General features: G+C 40.6%; 1 protein-coding gene across 2 annotated transcripts in view; it reads left to right on the top strand.

Moving 5' to 3' along the window:
• Positions 1 to 21,576, top strand: part of SLC4A10 (solute carrier family 4 member 10) — a 132,947-nt gene that overhangs the window by 6,456 nt on the left and 104,915 nt on the right. For both annotated transcript variants that reach the window (XM_068407411.1, XM_068407410.1), the window contains exon 2: positions 21,395 to 21,476. In XM_068407411.1, coding sequence (XP_068263512.1) covers positions 21,395 to 21,476 — 82 coding nt within the window. The remainder of the gene's footprint in view (positions 1 to 21,394; positions 21,477 to 21,576) is intronic.

Here is a 21,576-nt window from a genome sequence, read left to right as displayed (position 1 = left end):
AGATTGAGCTCCCCTGTAGTCAGCCACGTCACCACCGGCACTGCAGGGCAGGCTCCGGGAAGGCCCAGGCTGGGCCTAGCGACGGTCGAGAGCTGGATTCAGGGATGCACGGATCAGGATCAGGGGCAGCAGGAAAACAGACGGAGTCCTCCTTGGACACCGGCCATAGCAGAAAGAGAGCGAGACCCTCGTGATCCCCCCCTCTTTATACCGAGAATGACGTGTGTGGGATGGAATACCCTCGTTGGTCAATTTTGGGTCACCTGCCCTGTCTGCTCCCCGCTGCAGCTGCGACCCCCCTTCGGCTCTTCACTTGTAAGCAGTGAGGAATTCAGCAGTGACCTTGGTTTCTCTAAGATAAGTACAGCTAAGAGCCTTACTGCACAACATCCCTACCGGTGCCTCAGTGATAACTACAAACTTCGAGCGTATCAGTCCTGGAAGCAGACACTGTCTGCAACATGCAGTTAGTTTCAGAAAGTGCAGTTATTAGAGGAGACTTAGCTGAAAGTAAAAATCACTGAAAGGAAAATCGGCCTGGTTTAGGCCAAACCAGGACAGGTTGCCTCGTTGCCTTCACCAGACTTGTACCCTCTGCTAAATCTCAGTGTACTGTCACCAGTCCTTCTGCGCGTAGTCATCGGTGAATTCCTCATTGCTGCTAGCGAGCGTCTTGCAGTGACTCACTGGGTTTGGTTATTGCCCAGTCCTGCCTTCTGCTCTCCTACTTATCTTCCTGAGTGGCTTTCTATTTTGTAGGGTGGCAGATGTGCTGAAATTTCTCAGCCATCTAAATTCTAATGCAAAGATGCATATTTGCTGTGGATGTCAGTGAGAGATGGAATCCGTGCTGTCAAAAGTAGTTAGTAGCACTGCCTTGTGTCCTGAACATCTACAGTAGCAACAACCTCAGCACAGATCTGAGGCGCGCTCTAGGTCCTTTTCTTGCCTGCTTCAACAGATAAGAAGTATTAAATTGTTTCCTTTTTAGTATCCTTTGCAATTGCTGAGACAGGAATTAAATTTATATTTTTAGCAGTGTCTGTATCATCAGCTATAAACAAATTTCCCTGGTAAACGCTTAGACTTCATTTCCCTCCTGGGCCTCTTTTTATGTCCATAAAAATGTCATTATCAATTTCTAGTTTAATTTCCTTTTAGTTTTCCTGTCTTTGCTTGGCTACACAGTACAACACCTGTAGATTTCTAATTTAATATAGGAACGTGAAGAATACCATCTTTGTCTTCCACTATCCACAGCATAAAATTTTTTCAGGTGAACTGAAGAATCTTTTAGGCTGTTTATTCAGTCATAGCAAACAACATTCAGGCTCTTTGGCTTCGGACACTTTTGGCACCTGCTTTCTATACAGAGCTGGGCAGCAGGGATCCTGTGAAGTAATCGGTTAAGCCCTGAGCTGATGCTGTTCCCATAATGGATGCTCCTGCCTTCCCAGCATGTTCATCACCATATATCCTTTCTCTCTTTGTTTACAGTTTACCTATTTGGGATAGGCATCGTAATGTACGCTGATGTAGCAGACAATTAGGGAACAATACTGCTCTTCTCAGAAAACAGCAGGGTGTTACTTCATTTCCAAGACAATAAGCACCCCATACTCAGTAACCCTCACTTGGAGAGATTGTCTGTGTTAATAGAGGCAGGGTTCTCTTTGCTTCATCAGGTTCCTTGTGCATTTCTACTCAGTTTGAATTTACGTGTATTTATAACTTCCTAGTCTCTTGTCAGAGGACGTCTTGATCAATCTCAGCATGGGACTGCAGATATCCTTCAGGTACCTCAGTTGCCATGTCTTTCCCTGGAACATAGGAATATAAAAATGGTTGTGCTGGGCCAGACTAAAGATAATAGCTCAGTCTCTTGTCTCTCTGATACTGGTCAAAAGCCTAGGAAAATGTGTGATAGTGGGACAGGTGCACAACGATGGATCCCCTGGGTACTCTCTGAGAACCTCTACTGAGAATTCCACCACTTGGAAATTGGTTTGTAATCCTCATGGATTACAAACCTGCTTCCTCAAGTTTTGAATTCTGCCATGTTTACATCAGGAGATGAAATTATACTAGAGCTTAAATGTTTCAAAGAAAATAAAATTATTACACATAACTCTTAATCCTTTTCTAAGTGTTTGGTGCCCCTTTATTTTTTAAGTGTGCATTTTTGTGACTTTAATAACATATCCAAGTGACAGAGGAGGAGTGAATTTCAATTCACTTTTTTTCCCTTCCTTTTTTTTTTTTTTTCTTTTCAGGCAGATCAACTCCTAGAGCTTTAATGTTTTATCTGAAATCTGTGGTTCCTATACATAGCAGACCTGATTGCGCTGTTATTTGGGGACCAAAAGCCCTGTGTATGGTTTAAAATACATTAGCTGGCCTCGTTCTGTTTACAGTCCTTTGCCTTCAGAAATCTACTTGAAAACAATTGTTGGTAAAGTTAAGTATCAGACATATTAGCTGTGATGTTGGGCTTGGAAAAGAATAAGTAGGCTTAAAATAAGAAAACAAGCTCCTTAAAAAAACCTCAAATACTCCCTCCCCAAGAACCTAGGCATCTGTACGTCCAAGGATGCAGAAGAACACTTAACCAGCGATGTTATTTACTCTCTTGTGTACTATATCTTGAGAAGAATTAAGCAATCAGTATGCTATTCTGGCAAATGATCCATAAATACACTTAAAATTCCTGGGAGAATAGGGCTCAGATTAGTCCAGTTCTACATTACAAAAGATTTATTAGAGTATGTTGGCATGCACTTCTAATGTAGTTACAGAGTATACAAGTATAAAATGCATTGACCAATACTGCTTGTATAGACTTGGCATGGAATATAAGCTTCAGTGGATTAAGTCTTTTCCTAGTATAACTATGTCATAGCAAATAATCCTTATTAACTAGCATTTTAAATCACTATGTAATTTGTTAAAACAGCTAATGTATGTCAGAGAGAGTATATGTAACAGCTTCAGATAACAGAAGTTTCAGGATATATGGAAGAGCAACAATCAGGATGGTACTGTTTCCTTTCCCTTGTTGTTTTTGATTGCTTTATTGGTGCTTGTTTATCTCTGTGCTTTCTGATGCTTTTCGTGTTCTTGTATCAACCCATGTCCAGATTACACTTCTTTTGATATTCTCTGTCCTTTCCTTCTTCCCTTAAATTACATCTGACGTGCTGTTCCTGTCACTTGCTTTTTTCCTTCAGGTGCAAAACTCCTCATCTCCTCTGTTATCTGGTCCTCCTTTTATTTTTTTGATGTTTCTGGAATGTTACAGGTCTCAGAGAACCTAGAGGTTATCTTTTTACCTCCTGCTGTTCCCTCCAGCCCACAGAACTTTCTTTCCTTCTTTATTAACACCGCCTCATCTATGGTCCTTTGTGTTGAGACTGTTACCTCCAACAATATCCACTCTGAATCTGGGTCAAGAAGTTGTACTTCTGTGCCCTTGTTAAGCTCTGCCTGCTCATAGCTCTTTTTTTTTTTTAAAAAAAAAAACCCAAACCCAATAGAATTTCCTTCTGCCTGCCTTTCAAATGTTTTTAGGGTCTGCATGTACACAACTCTACCTATTCACATCTCTGTCTCACTTTGGCTTGCAACTTTCTTCCATTCATAATCCCTCACCCTTCAGTTTCCATATGGATAACCATCCAACTCTTGTAGCTGCCTTGGTGCTGCTGTTTCTCATTTTAATTGTATCCCATGTGCCAAATCAGCTGCACACACGAGTTGGTCTCTAAGTGCTGTGTTCTCCAAGTTCATTTACTGTGATAACTATTTGAACTTTTTCAACATTTTTATTCTCTCTCTCTCCAAGAATGGGGCTTTGTAAAACCTTTGTTTTGTTGGTCTTGATAACTTCTTTTCTGCTCTTATTTTGTTTATTCCTCTGTACTTTCATTTCCTCTATCAGCTTATCAGTTCCCTTTAGGCTCTATTTTTTTGTTCTTCTCATACACTTCCAAACCCTTCTGACAATTCATGGTCCTGGCTGACTCCCAGTAACCACTTTCTCGGTTCCTGATGCCATCTGCCATGCTTCAGAGATACTGCTGACTATCTCTGAAGATCTTTTGATTTTGCTGACTTTCTGTATTTCTTAATAGCTGTTTTTTTTTGTCATCTGTTACAAGTGTCTTTGCTTGCAGTTTTGCCTATTCTGTATTTTTTATTAATCATATAGACCTCTATTCATCTTATCTATTCCACCCTTTCTCCATGTGAACTTCTTAAAACTAACTAACCAACTAAGGTCAAAAATCAAGCTTCCTCCTCATTTACTGAAACAGACATTATGATTTTGTTTTGTAGTCTTTGAACCTGTTCCAATGAACCTATCACTGTCCCTATCCTCCCTTTGACCTTCTGCTGTTCTTTTTTTTTCATTTGTTTCTTTCCTTGAATTCCTTCCCATACACAAGAAATGTGTCTTGAGTCTCTTCATATTAAAAAAAAAAAAAAACAACACAAAACCACCCTCAACTTCAGCAGTTTCTATTCACCGGGTTAATGTCCTATCCCTGGACCTTCTTCATCTCCTCGCCCCCTTAGTATGCTTTGTACAATTGTCTTCACTTCTTATCTTCTAATGCCTTTCTAGAACTGCTGACTTCTGTTTTTTTTTTTTGTCTTTTGCACAGAAATTTGACTCACTAATGTCCATTTGACTTATTCCTGGAGGAATTCCAGGCTAGTCCTTTATTCTCCTCCACTCCATCTGTCATCTCTCTGCAATGCTATCTTAGAGTCTTCACTAAATTTTGTTTTCTTAGACATTTGTCGTTTTGTCCTTGTTGATTTTCTTTCTTTTCAGAGTCAGTTTTATATTGGGTGGGTCTTCCTCTCCCCCTTCTCCTCTTTCTGTATGTGGGTGTGTGTTTAGATCTCTCGGGAATCCATCCTCAGCCTTTCCATCCTCCTCCACACCTTACTTCAGATAATATAGCCATAAGCATAATCTTTATGAAGGCATCACTGCTTTATTTTTTAGTGGTCTTCCCCCACTCCAGTTAAACTCTGCCTGTCTCAGAAAATTTTTGTGGTCTTCGGTGGTCACCTAAATATAATCATGTCAGAAACAATTCCTGGGTTTTCTTTTCTTTCCTGATGTGCTCTTCTCGCTCTGTGCAGCTCTGACAGTTCCTGTTTGTCCTTGTAACTGTAAATCAGATTGAAGGCCTGCTCATTTCAGTGCTGTGACTGTTATGATCTCATTTGCCTGTCTGACTTTAATACTTAGAGCTTTACTTCACTTGATTACTAGTGTTAATATCATCTTGACTTATAACGCTGCCTGCATCACTTGCTTTTTGAACCCTATTTACTCATCTTCTCAAATACAAACTTTTAGTCTTTCTTTTAAAAGCTTTACAACTTGCCTTCTCCTTTCCCTTCCAAGAGAGAGATTTTACCACAAAGTTGAATTTTGTGTTTGCTATGCTGGCAGTATCAGTTTTGATTTCCCAGTTGCTATTCATCTTACAGTCATTAGTGCACTTTCTCTTACTGTGCACAGTCTTTGTTGAAGCTCCTCCTCAAAACTCCTTCTGTAGTCTATAAAGTTAAGTGTAACCTGTTAATGACTGGGCAGGTGAGTTAGTTGTGTTCATCTTATAATACTTAGGTTGCCAAGTAGTCTTAACCTAAGGCTATTTAGTATTTGTATACCTACAAGCTATAACGTGGCTTTTAAATTACATGACTATTGAAATAGTTATAAATAAAGTAATTTATTTGAATCATTGACTACCACATCATGCATATATTTGCAGTGTGTATGTCAGTGGAGCCCACAGACACTATTTTTCTTTCACCACAAGTGCGTACACGTACATACTTAGTAACAATGTTAGTTAAAGAAAAGGTAGGCAGAATTTGCAGGTGTAAGGAAGGATGCTTATAAGACCAAATACAGATCAGGAGATTATTATTATTATTTGTTTAGTACCTACACTGAGACTGTGCCAAGAAGAGGAGCCTATTGTACTAAGCCTGGTAAATATACATAAGTATACATAAATAAAAATACATAAATAAACAGGTAAATACTGTGCCTGTGAGAAGGGTTGAAAAAAAATTTTGCTTTGGAAAAGTTTCCATACCAAAACAGGAATGCAATCCTGACAGCCTTTCTATTTCAAATACCATAGCTACTACCACCAAAAAGACTCCCAAATTCCTAAAGTAGACAATAGTTAAAGATTAGCTAATATCCTTCAAAGCTCTGATGAAGATCATTGTATCCTCCCTTGCTGTTCTGTACAGCTGCATATGGGTCTATCAATTTAGTGGCATTAGCTTGACCAATCTGATGGCCTTCTATGATGACATGACTGGCTGGGTAGATGAGGGGAGAGCAGTGGATGTTGTCTACCTTGACTTCAGCAAAGCTTTTGACACTGTCTCCCATAACATCCTCATAGGGAAGCTCAGGAAGTATGGGTTAGATGAGTGGACAGTGAGGTGGATCGAGAACTGGCTGAATGACAGAGCTTAGAGGGTTGTGATTAGTGGCGGGGAGTCTAGTTGGAGGCCTGTAGCTAGTGGTGTTCCCCAGGGGTCAGTACTGGGTCCAGTCCTGTTCAACTTACTAATCAATGACCTGGATGAAGGGACAGAGTGTACCCTCAGCAAGTTTGCTGGTGCCACAAAACTGAGAGGGGTGGCCAATACACCAGAAGGCTGTGCTGCCATTCAGCAAGACCTGGACAGGCTGGAGAGTTGGGCAGAGAGAAACCTAATGAAGTTCAACAAAGGCAAGTATAGGGTCCTGTGCCTAGGAAGGAATAACCTCATGCACCAGTACAGGTTGGAGGTTGACCTGCTGGGAAGCAGCTCTGTGGAGAAGGACCTGGAAGTCCTGGTGGACAAATTCACCTTGAGCCAATAATGTGCCCTTGTGGCCAAAAAGGCCAATGGTATCCTGGGGTGCATTAGGAAGAGTGTGGCCAGCAGGTCGAGGGTCCTCCTCTACAGTGCCCTAGTGAGGCCACGCCTGGAGTACTGTGTCCAGTTCTGGGCCCCTCAGTTCAAGAAAGATAAGGAACTACTGGAGAGAGTCCAGCGGAGGGCAACAGAGGTGATTAGAGGTCTGGAGCATCTCTCTTACAAGGAGAGGCTGAGAGCTGGGTCTGTTTAGCCTGGAGAAGAGAAGACCAAGAGGGGATCTTATCAATACTTAAAAATACCTTAGGGGTGAGTGTCAAGAGGATGGGGCCAGACTCTTCTCAGTGGTGCCCAGCGACAGGACAAGGGGCAACAGGCACAAACTGAAACATGGGAAGTTCCATCTAAATATGAGAAAAAATTTATTTACTTTGAGTGTGACAGAGGACTGGAACAGGCTGCCCAGGGAGGTTGTGGAGTCTCCTTCTCTGGAGATATTCAAAACCTGCCTGGATGTGACCCTGTGCAACGTGCTCTAGGGGAACTTGCTATGGTTCCCTGGATGGACTGGATGATCTCCAGAGGTCCCTTTCCACCCTTAACATTCTGTGAAAATTGACAAAATAATAATGCTCATTTCTAACAATAAAATCCTTTCATATAGAAGCAGTGATAAAACATGTATAAACTGGTAATGCCACATTTACATTTACTTTTTACTCTCGATAGTAATACTTGTCCCTTTTACTTTCCAAAAGTTATGTTCTGTAATTTCAACATAAAGCACCCTGTGAAAGTCATACCAGTTGTTTCTAATTTTTAGCTTGTTTTTATTGTCAAATATCTTGACTAGTCTAGAACAACAAGGTCATGGAAGTGGTGATGTTTAAAGCTCCCAGATGACAGCAGTCAAGCAATTTGCACAAGTGTAATTCTTAGATCTCTGAGAGGCAGGAAGACCAGTTGAACTACTATTTCTAATTTGTATTTACCTTTGATTCTTTGGCAGCACATTTCAAATTTCTGAATGTAGATCTTGTGCGCTTGAGCTGTCTAGCCTTTTAAACTATACAAACCCCTCGTTATCTAGTCCACTGTCATGGTCACTTTCCCATCTATTTTTGAGTGAGTCTTGCTATGATAGTTCTCTTTACAGTGCAGTGTTTCATTCTCTGGGCAGAAGTGATGCACAAGTAACGTCAAACTTGGTATCTGAAATGTGTTTATTTGCCCTGTTATTTCTCAGAACACATTATCAGTTTCATTATCTCACTTATTTCTTTTCTGCCCCCCCCCCGCTTCTGCACTGTCTACTGCTTTTCTTAATCCCTGTGTGAATTAATTAGACTACCTGAACTTTCAGATAGCAGATCACATCATCAGTGGCTTGGAGGACATAATTATTTTTTATCTTCTTTGTGAATAGAGTGGCTCCTAACTGTTTTCTCTGGCATTGCCCTCCCCAGTTACCATGGCTTATTGATGACCTGCGACAGATAAAGTGTGAGAGCAAAGATAATCAGAATGTCATTGTCCATGAGATGGAGAGTTTTTCTTGTCTTATGCTGTGACTATATAGACAGTGCAAAAGGTCTCTTTATTTCCATTAGGGTAACTGTTCGTTTGCATGCAGCAAATGGGTGATACAAATCTGGGTTTTTCAGTCACATCAATTACAGTTGCCTTGATAGCAGTCACTCATGACAACAAAATCCTGTAGATTAGCCTAAATCTTTGGAGATGAGAAGTACTGGGTCATTTGTTCTGGGTTTTCTGCTGAAGTTACTCCCTGAAGATACAGGTGATTTGGGAACTCTTCAGACTTAACCCTACATTTGAATTTACACATTTTGGCCAAGAAAGACTTGTCAGTTGTCTTCAAGGAAGTTATTTACAAGTTTCAGTTTAAAAAAAACAAACAAGCCAAACACAATCTTCTTTTCTCTTCTGGAGGATAGTAGGTCATATAGAAGACAACTCTGAAGGACCACAAGGAATCTAGTTGCATCTTCGGGAATGCAACAGAAAATTGCACGGTAATTTTTTCCTGACAATGGATGACAAAAGGGCCATACTATTTTTAAACACTTCAGTTAGGTTTGGTTCAGTCAGGCTATCTTCACTGCAAGTAAAGCAACATTATTGCTAGTCTTGGCAAACTTATTTGGAAGGTTAGCGATGAGTTTAGCTATGTAGGAATGATCACACTCAGTGAAACTAACAGTCCGTCTAGTTTACTATCTTGTCTCTCCAGATAGTCCTAATTGGACTCTCCTAAGTCAACAATTTGCAGCCCATCTTCAGTGACAATCAGTGTACCTAAGATCTTGCTCATCTTGTGGAAGTGCCCATCTCTCTGCATTGACTATTACAAAAGTTGATGGTGACGTCATCTCTAGTTATGGCAACTTCAGTCAGGTGCCAAAAGTTTTATGGAATTAATCTGAATTTAGAATATCTCTGTCTTGGAACATCCTTCCTGCTGCCTTGATTAATCCTTGTATTGTGCTTGTAGACAGTGTTTGTCAAATACAACTGAAAATTGTGGTTAGGTCTGAGAAGCAGAAGAGTCACCAAACATTATATCAGTGTTTCTGAGAGAGACAGTTAATTTATTATTGATCATGCTGGCTTGCAGTGTCAAAAATAAGGTGATGTTTTGAACTAGGGTTGGCATACATTTATACGTAAAAGATGCAGACTCCAGACTAAATCATTTTTGTGGCTGTAAAGGAAGTGAAAAAGTCCTCTCCCTGTGTTGTAGCTGCTGTTAAAACAGGTTCTGATAAGTTGGTCATGACCTCTTTTCTTCTTTGCATTTCCTATTTCCACATGAGTATCTGCTGCAAGAAGTCTGCCTTCTATGATTCTTCTCTCTGACCCTATTTCTAGGTAGAGAAATCTGAAAGCGTCATCTTTTCTGAGGCTGAAAGCAGATCCTTTGAGATGGAAAGTATATCCAACTTAAAACCCAATATATCCTACTGCTGATTAAGAAACTAGCAATTAGTGTAATTTAATTTTTTCAATTTGCTGCTCAGCAGCTAATATCCTATTGCATAGTGGGTTAAACTCGGCACGTTTAACTTCTAACTATGCCTAAATAATGCTGCTATTCTGGATCTGTCCTTACGTGGCATTGGGCCAAGACAGAGCCCCAGACAAGCTGAAAGTAAATCTCCTTTGGGCTTTGGATAAAGTCTTCACATCCATCTTCATGCTGTTGGACTTCTCCATAGTAGTGGACTTCTCCATAGTAGTGGACTTCTCCATAGTAGTGGACTTCTCCATAGTAGTGGACATAGCCATGGCTATGAAGCTAGAAAAGAGGATTTCGGCTAATGGGACTGCACTAGGATGGCATAAGACATTCAAATAATAACTACTGAGGAAAAATTAACCATGCCTCAGCTTGAAATCCGTGCTGTTCTTGCCTCCATAACTTTTAAGTATTTGACAGTGTAGTAAAGAAAAATATGAAGCAAAGGGAATAAAATCTCATCATACAGATGTGACCCAACTTCTACATCCCTTAACTAGCAGCAAGGAATGCTGTCTTTAATTTATTCAGAGGTCTGGCTGAGACTAGCAATTGAATGAAGATAAGCTTACAAATCCAGCAGATGTGATATGATAGGAAGGAAGGGGAGAAGTAGTGAGAATCTTAACATGACTGAAAATGTTCAAAGGAACACAATAACCTTAAGTGCCTTGTTCAGGTTTTGTAAGGTGCTCATGTTATTTAGGCATTCCTGATAATTTTACTCCGAGGCGTACAAAACAGGGCAAGCACCGCTACAATTAAATGCAAGTGCTTAAAACAGGTACCAGGATCCAGAAAGAATTTAACAGTTTAATATTCCATTATTGTATCCAATGCTTCATCAGGTTTATTAAGCCTTTTGAGTGGGACTGTTGGTTCTCCCCCACCCTGTTTTGTTGCTGCAGCTATTAGTACAACAGAGTCCTTTTCTGGTGGGAGAGTGCAGACAAAGTGGGGCATCTAGGTACTGCAACAAATTAAGTTACTATTTTGCCTTGATTTTCTGTTTTATCTTAAGTAGAAATCTTGTCTTCAGTTGGATAAGTGTGTGAAAAATAAAGTAACATATTTGCCTTGCAAATGTAAGAAATATAGTGTCTACCTAAAATGGCTATTCTAAGAAAGAAGATTCCTTATCAAATCATAAGGAAATATTTTAGTGATTATGCATTCATTTATGCATCAGTTCATAGTGGCTGTATTATGCATAATGGTATATAACCCGCACAGGATGCTTCAATGTAGGTAAACACAGGAATTACATGTATTAGCGAGCATTTACTTGTCTGTAAAACTGCATTGTTTTATTTGTGTGTCAATTTTCTGTTTGTATTTCATCTCATTAGATGTATAACACTAGTATGTGCTTAGATTTAATGTTTACAATGATGATCTATCTTTATATGTTACAGGAATCGCATTATTACATTAAATGTGTGCTCAGTCTCGGGTCAGTAGCAAATCAGTTCTTCCAAGGCATTGCTGATTAGTGCAATTTTTGGCAGTGTTGGAGATGTTATTTCTTTATTGAGTCATGCTAAACAGTATCTTGGCTTTTGCTATAAAAAGAGAGAAAAGGGAAAAAAGAGACAGAGAAGGATGCTTTTATGCATGTGACATGCAGCCCTGGGGAAGATGCAAATCTGGAATGAAAACTAATTGCTTTCTACTTTGTTGCATAGCGTGAACTATGTGGAGTAGAGCTGACCAAAAGGAATATGTGCTTTGTGTTAACTAGTAGTGATTACTGCAGAAAGCTGCCACAAAAGCAGTACAATTAAAGGGACACTTTAAAAAATAATTCTTCAGACCTTACAGAATAGACCTTACTGCATTATAAATGTGTTTTGATGGGTCTTCCTTGATAGGTGGATAGAGGGGAAAAGGATGATATAGTGTAGCTAGTGGAATGGAAAAGCAATTATATTTCATCAGGAAGATAAAATACACTGTACTTTCCATCTCAAAAGATTGCTAAATATGATTATATGTGATACAAGCAATTAAACACAATAATATTCAAAAATCTTCTTTTTTTCCCCCTTGGTGCTTGTCTTCAGAAAGAGAAAAGAATTGTAGCTTCTAAATTGTGGGCATACACATTGTGCATTAAATCAGTTTTGTGTGACTGTGTTTGCTCAAGGACAGTTTAAAGGACAAGGCTGAACATGGCAGTCACTAGTGATTTGCCTACTACAACAGGGAGGCATCCATCTACATATAACAGCTTTTTAGCTCTTTAAGTTAATTGTCTTTACAAGGTATTTCCAATATACTCTTGGCAGCTCCCGGGTTCAAATAACTCACTTTTCTGTATCTTTAATAGTGCCACATTTACAAAATGTCAAGCTGAACTTAACCAAAACGATCTTAAAAATACAAATGTCATGTAATGGGTCTGTGATATAAATACAACACAAAGAGATAATGCTGGAGTGCCTTCAGACTGAGAAGGCAATCATGGTGTGTATGTGATGTCTGGATAAACGTTTAGAATTTCATTACAGACCATTTGAAAGGTGAATACACAAGGTCTCTACCACTAACTTCATGATAAAATATATAAACTGAAATGAATATATTACAGAGTTCCATCTTTTAAGTAATTACTGATAATACAAGATAATTAAAATAATTTTATATTACAGCTTTCTATTGTTTATAGGAATGCAGTATTTAATGTTTTATGCTGACAGGCGTTCCTTAGTTCCAGATGGCATTTAAGAATTTTGTAGGTGGCCTAATCATCAATAAGTGGCTTATATAGAGAAGTAATTAATACCATGATTATTTTCCTTATGAGTCAGCAGGTGTGTCATATGCATAATTTCTAGTGCGGAAAAAATCAAAATGGTTTCTGCTCTGCTATGTATTTTACAGAAAGGAAGATGCTGGAAAAGGATTCTTTTTGGTTATGGTGTGCTTTGTGCTGTTGGGTGTATTCAGAATGTAATGAAAAAGCAAAAGGATTTTACCTGAAGGTTTAAAAATCCTGAAAAATGTTCTGAAATATTAATACTCTTTGTAGCTGGTTTTTGTGTTGTATTTCAAAGAAAAGCAATCATCCAGTTTATTGAGAACAATGACAAAATATCAGAGGCAGAAAATAAAACTAGCCAAGTAAGAAGAAAATTAGAAAGAAGGATTAATAAAAGAAATAATTTCTAGTTTTCCATGTAAAATGAAAATTTTAGTGTTATCTATTTTGACTTGTCTGTTCAAAATATATTAGTGCAAATATCACACCAGTGGAACAGAGTACCTACCAAGGGAAGGACAGTGAGACATACTCATTGCAACTATTTAATAATTTTGTATTGTCCTAACAATTTCCTATTTCCTAATGTACATTTAATGTCATACTATTATTTCATTTACTGTAGTGATCAGCACAGATGATCTTCAATTAATATTTGTGCAATATTCAGTAGCTTTAATGATATATGCCACAATGTCTTTTAGGATCATGTATTGGTTTTCCTTTTTTAGTAAATATTTATAATAAATGTATAGATAACTTCAAATCTGTGTATTGTCACCTAGACTTTAATCTACCTTCTTGACATCCAGAATATGAGGAATATGTCCCAATTCCATCATCCAGCAATATACTGAAGTTCTAGAAGTGTACGTGTCTACGTTAGCACATACAAATTTAAAAATGTGTCATATGCCTTTGTATGGATGCACCTTTGAAAGGAGTTACTTTCCTCTTCTTTCCACTCAGTCATCTACCCCATGATGAAAGCATAGACATTTTATAAGAGCTGTAACTAAAAACACATGAAAACATCTGTCTTAAAACGAGGTTTCTCAGCTTTTCTAAATGTGTACTTTCTCCAATAATTAAATTGATCTGAGGTGTGGAAGGGCAGTGCACAGTTCTAGGAGGTGACAGATTTAAGGATCAGCCTCTCTGCAACACATTATGAATCACAGTTAGGGCTGTATCATAGCTAAAGAGGGTCAAATTGGGAAGCTTTCTGGGAGGTCATTTATCTAGCTTTGGAATATCCTGGGTAGTGAGCTTTATCAATACATGGGTGGAAAGGGCACTTTAGACAATTTGTTTTCGGGTTCTAAACCATGGGCCTTTTTATTCCTTCTAACCAATGCACTTACAGTTCCTGGCAACAGCTGCAGCCTCACTTTATACTCTGATAAGCAGGTTGTTGATGTAAGAATTGAAAATAAGCACCCCTAGCACTCATGTTGACCTTCTTCCTCCATGACTGCATACCAAAAAGTAGAAGCCAAATGTCTTTGAAGGCAGTTTATTTCCTTTTAATTTTGTTCAACTTCAGATATATGTTTCAGTGTTGTAATGTGCGGTTGCACTGTAAAAGATGCAGAGGACGACTCTACTGTCTGCTTTTCTGTACTCACCACTGTGTTTAAACTTCTAGTATGAAGAGACAAAAATAGTAACAACTGTATTTATAAGACTCTTTCATTGAAATAGATTTTTCCTGTGAAGTATGTGCAGCAGATGCTGCTGTGTGGTGAAGGTCATTTCAGCATTCATTTGGAAAATATAAGAGGCAAAATCCCGGACTGAGTAGAGTTGGTGAGGCCTGGTCTCTAAGGACCTTGTGGTTTCCACATGAAAGCCTCAGCTTTTTCTTATTCTCTTATGCCAGAGATATTATTTCCTCTACTGTGTGTTTGCTGATATTTTATTGCTTTAGGGAATAGTTTTGTGCCTACATTTTAGGTAAACCGTTGTGTGATAATTACATAAACCCATAAAATATTAACAAATATAATTAAAAAGAGAGAGAAATGTTAGGTTGTTTATAAATATATGACAAGTTTATTGCGCTCTGATTACACAGAAATGTCATTCCACTGGCTTCTGTAGCATTGCTACAGCTGGTGCCACAGCCGGGGGTTTGGCTACTTAGACCACAGGACTTGTTTTGAGAAACCCGGTCTTCTGGCAGCTGACAGGGTCCATCTATCAGAGAAGGGGAAGACCATCTTGGGTCATAGGCTAGCCAAGCTGGTAAAGAGGGCTTTAAACTAGATTTGCTGGGGGAGGGGAACCTTAGTCCATCCCATTTCAGCCAGTCTGATGCCAGGGCCAGTAATAGGTGCCCAGAGACTGGAGAAGGATGGCAGGTCAGCAGGAGAGTGCCAGAAGAGCCACAGATAGGAATTTCAGGCAGTAAGGCAGCTTCGTTGGGGGCCCAACTGAAATGCCTCTACGCAAACGCACGAAGCATGGGGAACAAAGAAGAGGAGCTAGAGACGTGCGCATACCTGCAAGGCTATGACCTTATTGGCATCACACAGACATGGTGGGATGACTCTGATGACTGGAGCACTGGAATGGAGGGATACAGGCTTTTTAGGAAGGACAGGCAGGGGAGACGAGGAGGGGGTGTTGCGCTCTATGTCAGTGATCAGTTTGAGTGCATGAAGCTCCATCTGGGGATGGAGGAGGAGCTGACGGAAAGCTTATGGGTCAGGATTAAAGGGCGGGCAGGGATGGAAGACATTATAGTGGGCATCTGCTACAGGCCACCTGACCAGGAAGACCAAGCGGATGAGGCCCTCTACAGACAGATAGAAGTAGCCTCACGTTCACAGGCCCTGGTCCTCATGGGGGATTTCAACCACACTGACATCTGTTGGAAGGACAACACAGCTGGGCATAAGCAATCCAGGAGGTTCCTGGAATGCGTGGATGACAACTTCCTTCTGCAAGTGATAGAGGAGCCGACAGGAGAGGTGCCATGCTGGACCTTGTTTTCACCAACAAGGAGGGGCTGGTGGGGGATGTGAAGCTCAAGGGCAGCCTTGGCTGCAGCGACCATGAAATGGTGGAGTTCAAGATCCATAGGGCAGCAAGGAGGGCGCACAGCCAGCTCACCACCCTGGATTTCAGGAGACCAGACTTTGACCACTTCAGGGACCTGCTTGGGAGAGTCCCTTGGGATAAAGCCCTGGAGGGAAGAGGGGCAGAAGAAAGCTGGTTAGTATTCAAGGACCACCTCCTCCAGGCTCAGGAGCAATGCATCCCGACAAAGAGGAAGGTAGGCAAAATGCCAGGAGGCCTGCATGGATGAACAAGGAGCTTCTGGACAAACTCAGGCACAAGAAGGAAGCCTACAGAGGGTGGAAGCAAGGGCAGGTAGCCTGGGAGGAATACAGGGAAATTGTCCAAGAAGCCAGGGATCAGGTTAGGAAAGCTAAGGCCCTGATAGAATTAAATCTGGCCAGGGATGTCAAGGACAACAAGAAATGCTTCTATAGGTATGTCAGTGATAAAAGGAAGACTAGGGAAAATGGGGGCCCTCTCCGGAAGGAAATGGGAGACCTGGTTACCCGAGATATGGAGAAGGCCGAGGTACTCAACGACTTTTTTGCCTCAGTCTTCACCGGCAAGTGCCCTAGCCTCACCACCCAGGTCACAGAAGGCAGAGGCAGGGGCTGGAAGGATGAAGAACTGCCCACTGTAAGAGAAGATCAGGTTTGAGACCATCTAAGGAACCTGAAGGTGCACAAGTCCATGGGGCCTGATGAGGTGCATCCACAGATCCTGAGGGAACTGGCGGATGAAGTTGCTAAGCCACTATCCATCATTTTTGAGAAGTCGTGGCAGTCTGGTGAAGTTCCCACTGACTGGAAAAGGGGAAACAAAACCCCCGTCTTCAAGAAGGGGAAAAAAGAAGATCCGGGGAACTACAAGCCAGTCAGTCTCACCTCTGTGCCTGGCAAGATCGTTGAGCAGATCCTCTTCGAAACTATACTGAGGCACACGGAAATCAAGGAGGTGATTGGTGACAGCCAGCATGGCTTCATCAAGGGCAAATCATGTCTGACAAATTTGGTGGCCTTCTATGATGGGGTTACAGCACTGGTGGATAGGGGAAGAGCAACTCTTGTCATCTACCTGGACTTGTGCAAAGCATTTGACACTGTCCCACATGACATCCTTGTCTCTAAATTGGAGAGACATGGACTTGAAGGATGGACCACTCGGTGGATAAAGAACTGGCTGGGTGGTCGCACTCAAAGAGTTATGGTCAACGCTCAATGTCCAAGTGGACATCAGTGACGAGCGGCGTTCCTCAGGGGTCAGTATTGGGACTAGTCCTGTTTAACATCTTTGTCGGTGACATGGACAGTGGGATTGAGTGTGCCCTCAGCAAGTTTGCTGATGACACCTAGCTGTGCGGTGTGATTGACACACCGGAGGGAAGGAATGCCATCCAGAGGGACCTTGACAGGCTTGAGAGCTGGGCCCGTGCAAACCGCATGAAGTTCAACAACGCCAAGTGCAAGGTTCTGCATGTGGGTCGGGGCAATCCCACGCACAAATACAGGCTGGGCGGAGAATGGATTGAGAGCAGGCCTGGGGAGAAGGACTTGGGGGTGATGGTTGATGAGAAGCTCAACATGAGCCAGCAGTGTGTGCTTGCAGCCCAGAAGGCCAACCATATCCTGGTCTGCATCAAAAGCAGCGTGGCCAGCAGGTCGAGGGAGGTGATTGTGCCCCTTTACTTTGCTCTTGTGAGACCCCACCTGGAGTACTGCATCCAGCTCTGGGGCCCCCAACATAAGAAATGGAGCTGTTGGAGCGAGTCCAGAGGAGGGCCACGAAGATGATGAGAGGGCTGGAGCGCCTCTCCTATGAAGACAGGCTGAGAGAGTTGGAGCTCTTCAGCCTGGAGAAGAGAAGGCTCTGGGGATACCTCATAGCAGCCTTCCAGTATCTGAAGGGGGCCTACAGGAAAGCTGGAGAGGGGCTTTTTACAAGGACAAGTAGTGACAGGATGAGGGGGAAGGGTTTTAAACTGAAAGAGGGTAGATTTAGATTAGATATTAGGAAGAAATTCTTTCCTGTGAGGGTGGTGAGACCCTGGAACAGGTTGCAGAGAGAAGTTGTGGCTGCCCCCTCCCTGGCAGTGTTTAAGGCCAGGTTGGATGAGGCTTTGAGCAACCTGGTCTAGAGGAAAGGTGTCCCTGCCTGTGGCAGGGGGGTTGGAACTAGATGATCTTTAAGGTCCCTTCCAACCCAAACCATTCTATGATTCTCTGATTGCTCTTGAATTAGGACAACAGAAAATGAGCCCAGTATATTTATTTTTGTGTAAACTTTGTCCAGTTAAGTTGTCAAAGCCATGAACTGCAAAACTATTACAAGGTATCAGTATACATTGGTTTAATGTAAAAAAAAAAAAAAAAAGAAAATATGCCTAAATGTTGTTTTTTGTCAGTCTATTGTTTCCTGTCATCATCTCTTCGCATGGGTAAACTGTGCACTTCCCTAAATCGGATGACTTAGCACTTCTGTAGTGCTTTACAGTTCTGAAATGCTGTGTGACTATTAATTACAGCACAGAGTAGCCCACTGAGGAATGTAGGTAAGTAAGTATTATTATCCCTATTTTACAGATGGGGAAGCTGAGGCACAGAGATTGTGACTTTCCCAAGGCCACACAGCAACTTAGTGGCAGATCCAGGATTAGCACTGGGGAACTTCCTGGATCCCTCTCCCATGCTTTAAGCAGTAGATCACAGTGTTCGCTGGACTGAGCAAGCAACTCATTGTAATAATGGACAGTTCCAAGGACTCATACCTGGTCAGTGTGTCCAGACATTTGTTTGCCGACTGCAGCAGTATGTCAGTATGAATGTTGAATACCTCAGCCCTAGCAGATTTGTGCACTGTGTAAAATTTCTGATCTTCACCCTTACATGGGGTGAAAGGAAGAAGCTGTAGAATTTTGACATAAACATGGCATGGCTGTGAAAAACTTTTGGTTTTCTTGCCTTATTCTGATCCTGCTGAAACTGATGGGCAAAACTGCAGTGGATTCATGGCTTTGAGGATGTTAGTGTGGAGGTTGGTGGCTGCTTGGTACGTTAAAAGTCACCAAGAGCACAAATTCTGTCTTCCATGACTGTGTTATGGTTAATCTTGCCTATACTGTCGGTTTCAAATTCTCATTTATTGCAACACTTAAAAATAATAATTTCATAGTTTTCCTGACATGCTAATAAAAAGCAGAGCATGACCAACTGAAATGAAGTTTCTAGTCTCTAGTCATGATGCGAAAGTGGAGCAGATCTGCCACTATTTTTACTTGTATTGTGATAGTGCTTACCTCCAAATGAGCTAAAGACCTAATTGCACTAAACTACTAGAGAGCCCTTCCCTGACTTCTCCCCTCCTCCAAGGAGGCAGTACAGGAATCGTGGAAATTACTTCTAGACTAAGTGCAGTGTGACTGTTGTACTGGTAAATGCAAGGTGGCTTTCATACCGCTCCCTGGGAAGTGAGAGCATACAGTGCAAGGCCTGTTTAATTGGACTTTGCTCAGAGTTTGACAAGTGAATTGGCAACAACACAATACCCCCAATTAAGCTGTTTTTCCCTGTAATATTAATGGATTAAACCCACTTCTGAGAATGAGGCAAGGCTGAAACTTGCTGTGACATTAGAGGAAGAGGAGGCAGGGAAGAAACAGATTGCCGGAAGCTGAATATTGAACACATGGGAAAGGAGAAGTCAAAGTGTATGAGCATATTTTGATAAATATTAATGAATTAATTTGTATTTAGTTTACTTAGATCATCTGTAAAGACTTTAAACTGTCCAGCAATTTAATATTTTCCTCATTGTAGAATTTCCCCTAACATTGCTTCCATAAGGCCTTTTCAGGATCAGTAAAATAGTGATGGCTATGTCTTATGCTAGAATAGCACTACTTCTGATGGGGCTGTAATACTTGGCCTTTGGCATCCTGCTTAACCATTCACCCAGGGGCATGGCGTCACGCCAGCATGACAAACACACTCAGTTACATCTAACTGCTTAAAATAATGGATTCATTTTACCTAAGATGTTCAAATGGTTTGTGCGAAATTATACTGCCCTGGTACATTTTAATAGATTATAAGCTAATTCTAAGTTATTTAAAGACAAACCAGTTTCAATAGAAGGCCTTTTCTCATTGTCACCTTTTAGTTACATACTGTTATCTGTGGGAGAGCTCTAATAAAGACACTAACACTCTCAGTCTCTCTTTCTTTAACAGCTCAGATGCTTGGTGCTGACACATTCCTAGGATTTTTCTATATAAGATAGCTATAGCATCACAGCTATTTTTAAAAAAAGAGAGGAGCCTGAAACAAAAACTTAAATCCAGAATGCACGACATCCAGCTCTAGATGTGAATCTTTTTGCCTGGGGGATCTGCTCTTTAAGGAGAGGTGCTCATGTAGTTCAATTTCTTATGTTCTATTGCATTCTATATATAGATACACATTTAGCATGGAATGCTGGTATTTAAATCCCCTTGCTTCAGACTTCCATTAAGATACCAATTTTATATACTGAAATCAAGCAGTTCTAGTATCACTTACTAAAACCCTCTAATGAGAAGTAGATATATATTCGTGATATATTAATTGATGTTTTTGTGTAATTCATCCTTTTTTCTTCATCGTCATTTAGTGGAAACCACTTTAAATCATGTTGTGAAATATAGGCTGTATTTAGCAACTGTTTTTTTTTTACAATTGGTGATGTCAAACTCTTACTGAAGCCATTTTTTTTTAGCACAGCATCCAGTGCCCTGTTGCTGAACTCCCGAAGATTTTTCTACTTAGGGAAATGTGGTTTTTTTTCATGTCAAAAGTGACCAAAATCACTAGTTTCTGTAGCTTTTTTAGCCTGAGCACAATACACTAGTTCGTCACATAGTACTTTTACAGTGCAGTAGAGAATACAGTTAAAATACAGGTATGACTACAGTATAAAATTAAACATGAAATGTATGTTCCTGAGGAAGAATAGCTTCGCTGTTTTCTGCTATTAGTGTGTGCTGTCTGCCTTTACTGTAATTACAGCTTGGTGTTTGTAAAGAAAAGCAAAAGCTTTGCAATTCACCAGTAAGTGAAGCTAGTTGTTTTCATGGTATTAACGTTTTCTTTCTTATCATATTGCCACTGAATATCATTCTCTAGCTTTGCCAAAATATAAGGAGTGTTAGTGCTGATAATTTGAGAATTCTGCATGTAGGTAGCTCAGGATCCTGGTCTAAAAACAAAAATACATGTGCAATCCGTTTCTTCAAGAGTAGAAGGATAAAGCTGCCTCAACCAGACATTTCTTCTCTCATCTCTTACATTGTCCTATTGACTCATGTTTTTCTTAGTTCCCAGTAACCAGTGTTTGCTCATCATCTTGCAGGTTTTAACAGGAGAACTTCTCCATGTCGATGTTAGCTGTAACCATGCCTCAATAAAAACTGATGCATAAGGAATAGATTTTAATAAGGAAAATTAAACTCTTAAAAACATTTTGTTCCAGACTAGGAAGAGTTAATAGACAAATATTAAAAACGTGTTTGTTTCATAGTGCTATACAATCTTGCCAGTGGTTTCCAAATGAGAAGCAGCTTACCTGTCCTTTTTTCTATTTTGCAGAGAAATGATGAAGAGGCTGTTGTGGATAGAGGTGGAACTCGCTCCATTCTCAAAACACATTTTGAAAAGGAAGATCTAGAAGGTGAGAGATTATTTTTCTGTGCATTACATTGTGTCTTTCTTCTGAAAGTACTGAAATGCAATTCCAATGTGTATACTTACTGATTTGAGAAGGGATGCAA

The sequence above is a fragment of the Nyctibius grandis genome, chromosome 9 (assembly GCF_013368605.1).
Source record: "Nyctibius grandis isolate bNycGra1 chromosome 9, bNycGra1.pri, whole genome shotgun sequence".
NCBI classification, from domain to species: Eukaryota; Metazoa; Chordata; class Aves; order Nyctibiiformes; family Nyctibiidae; genus Nyctibius; species Nyctibius grandis.
This window is presented reverse-complemented; position numbering and strand designations above follow the sequence as displayed.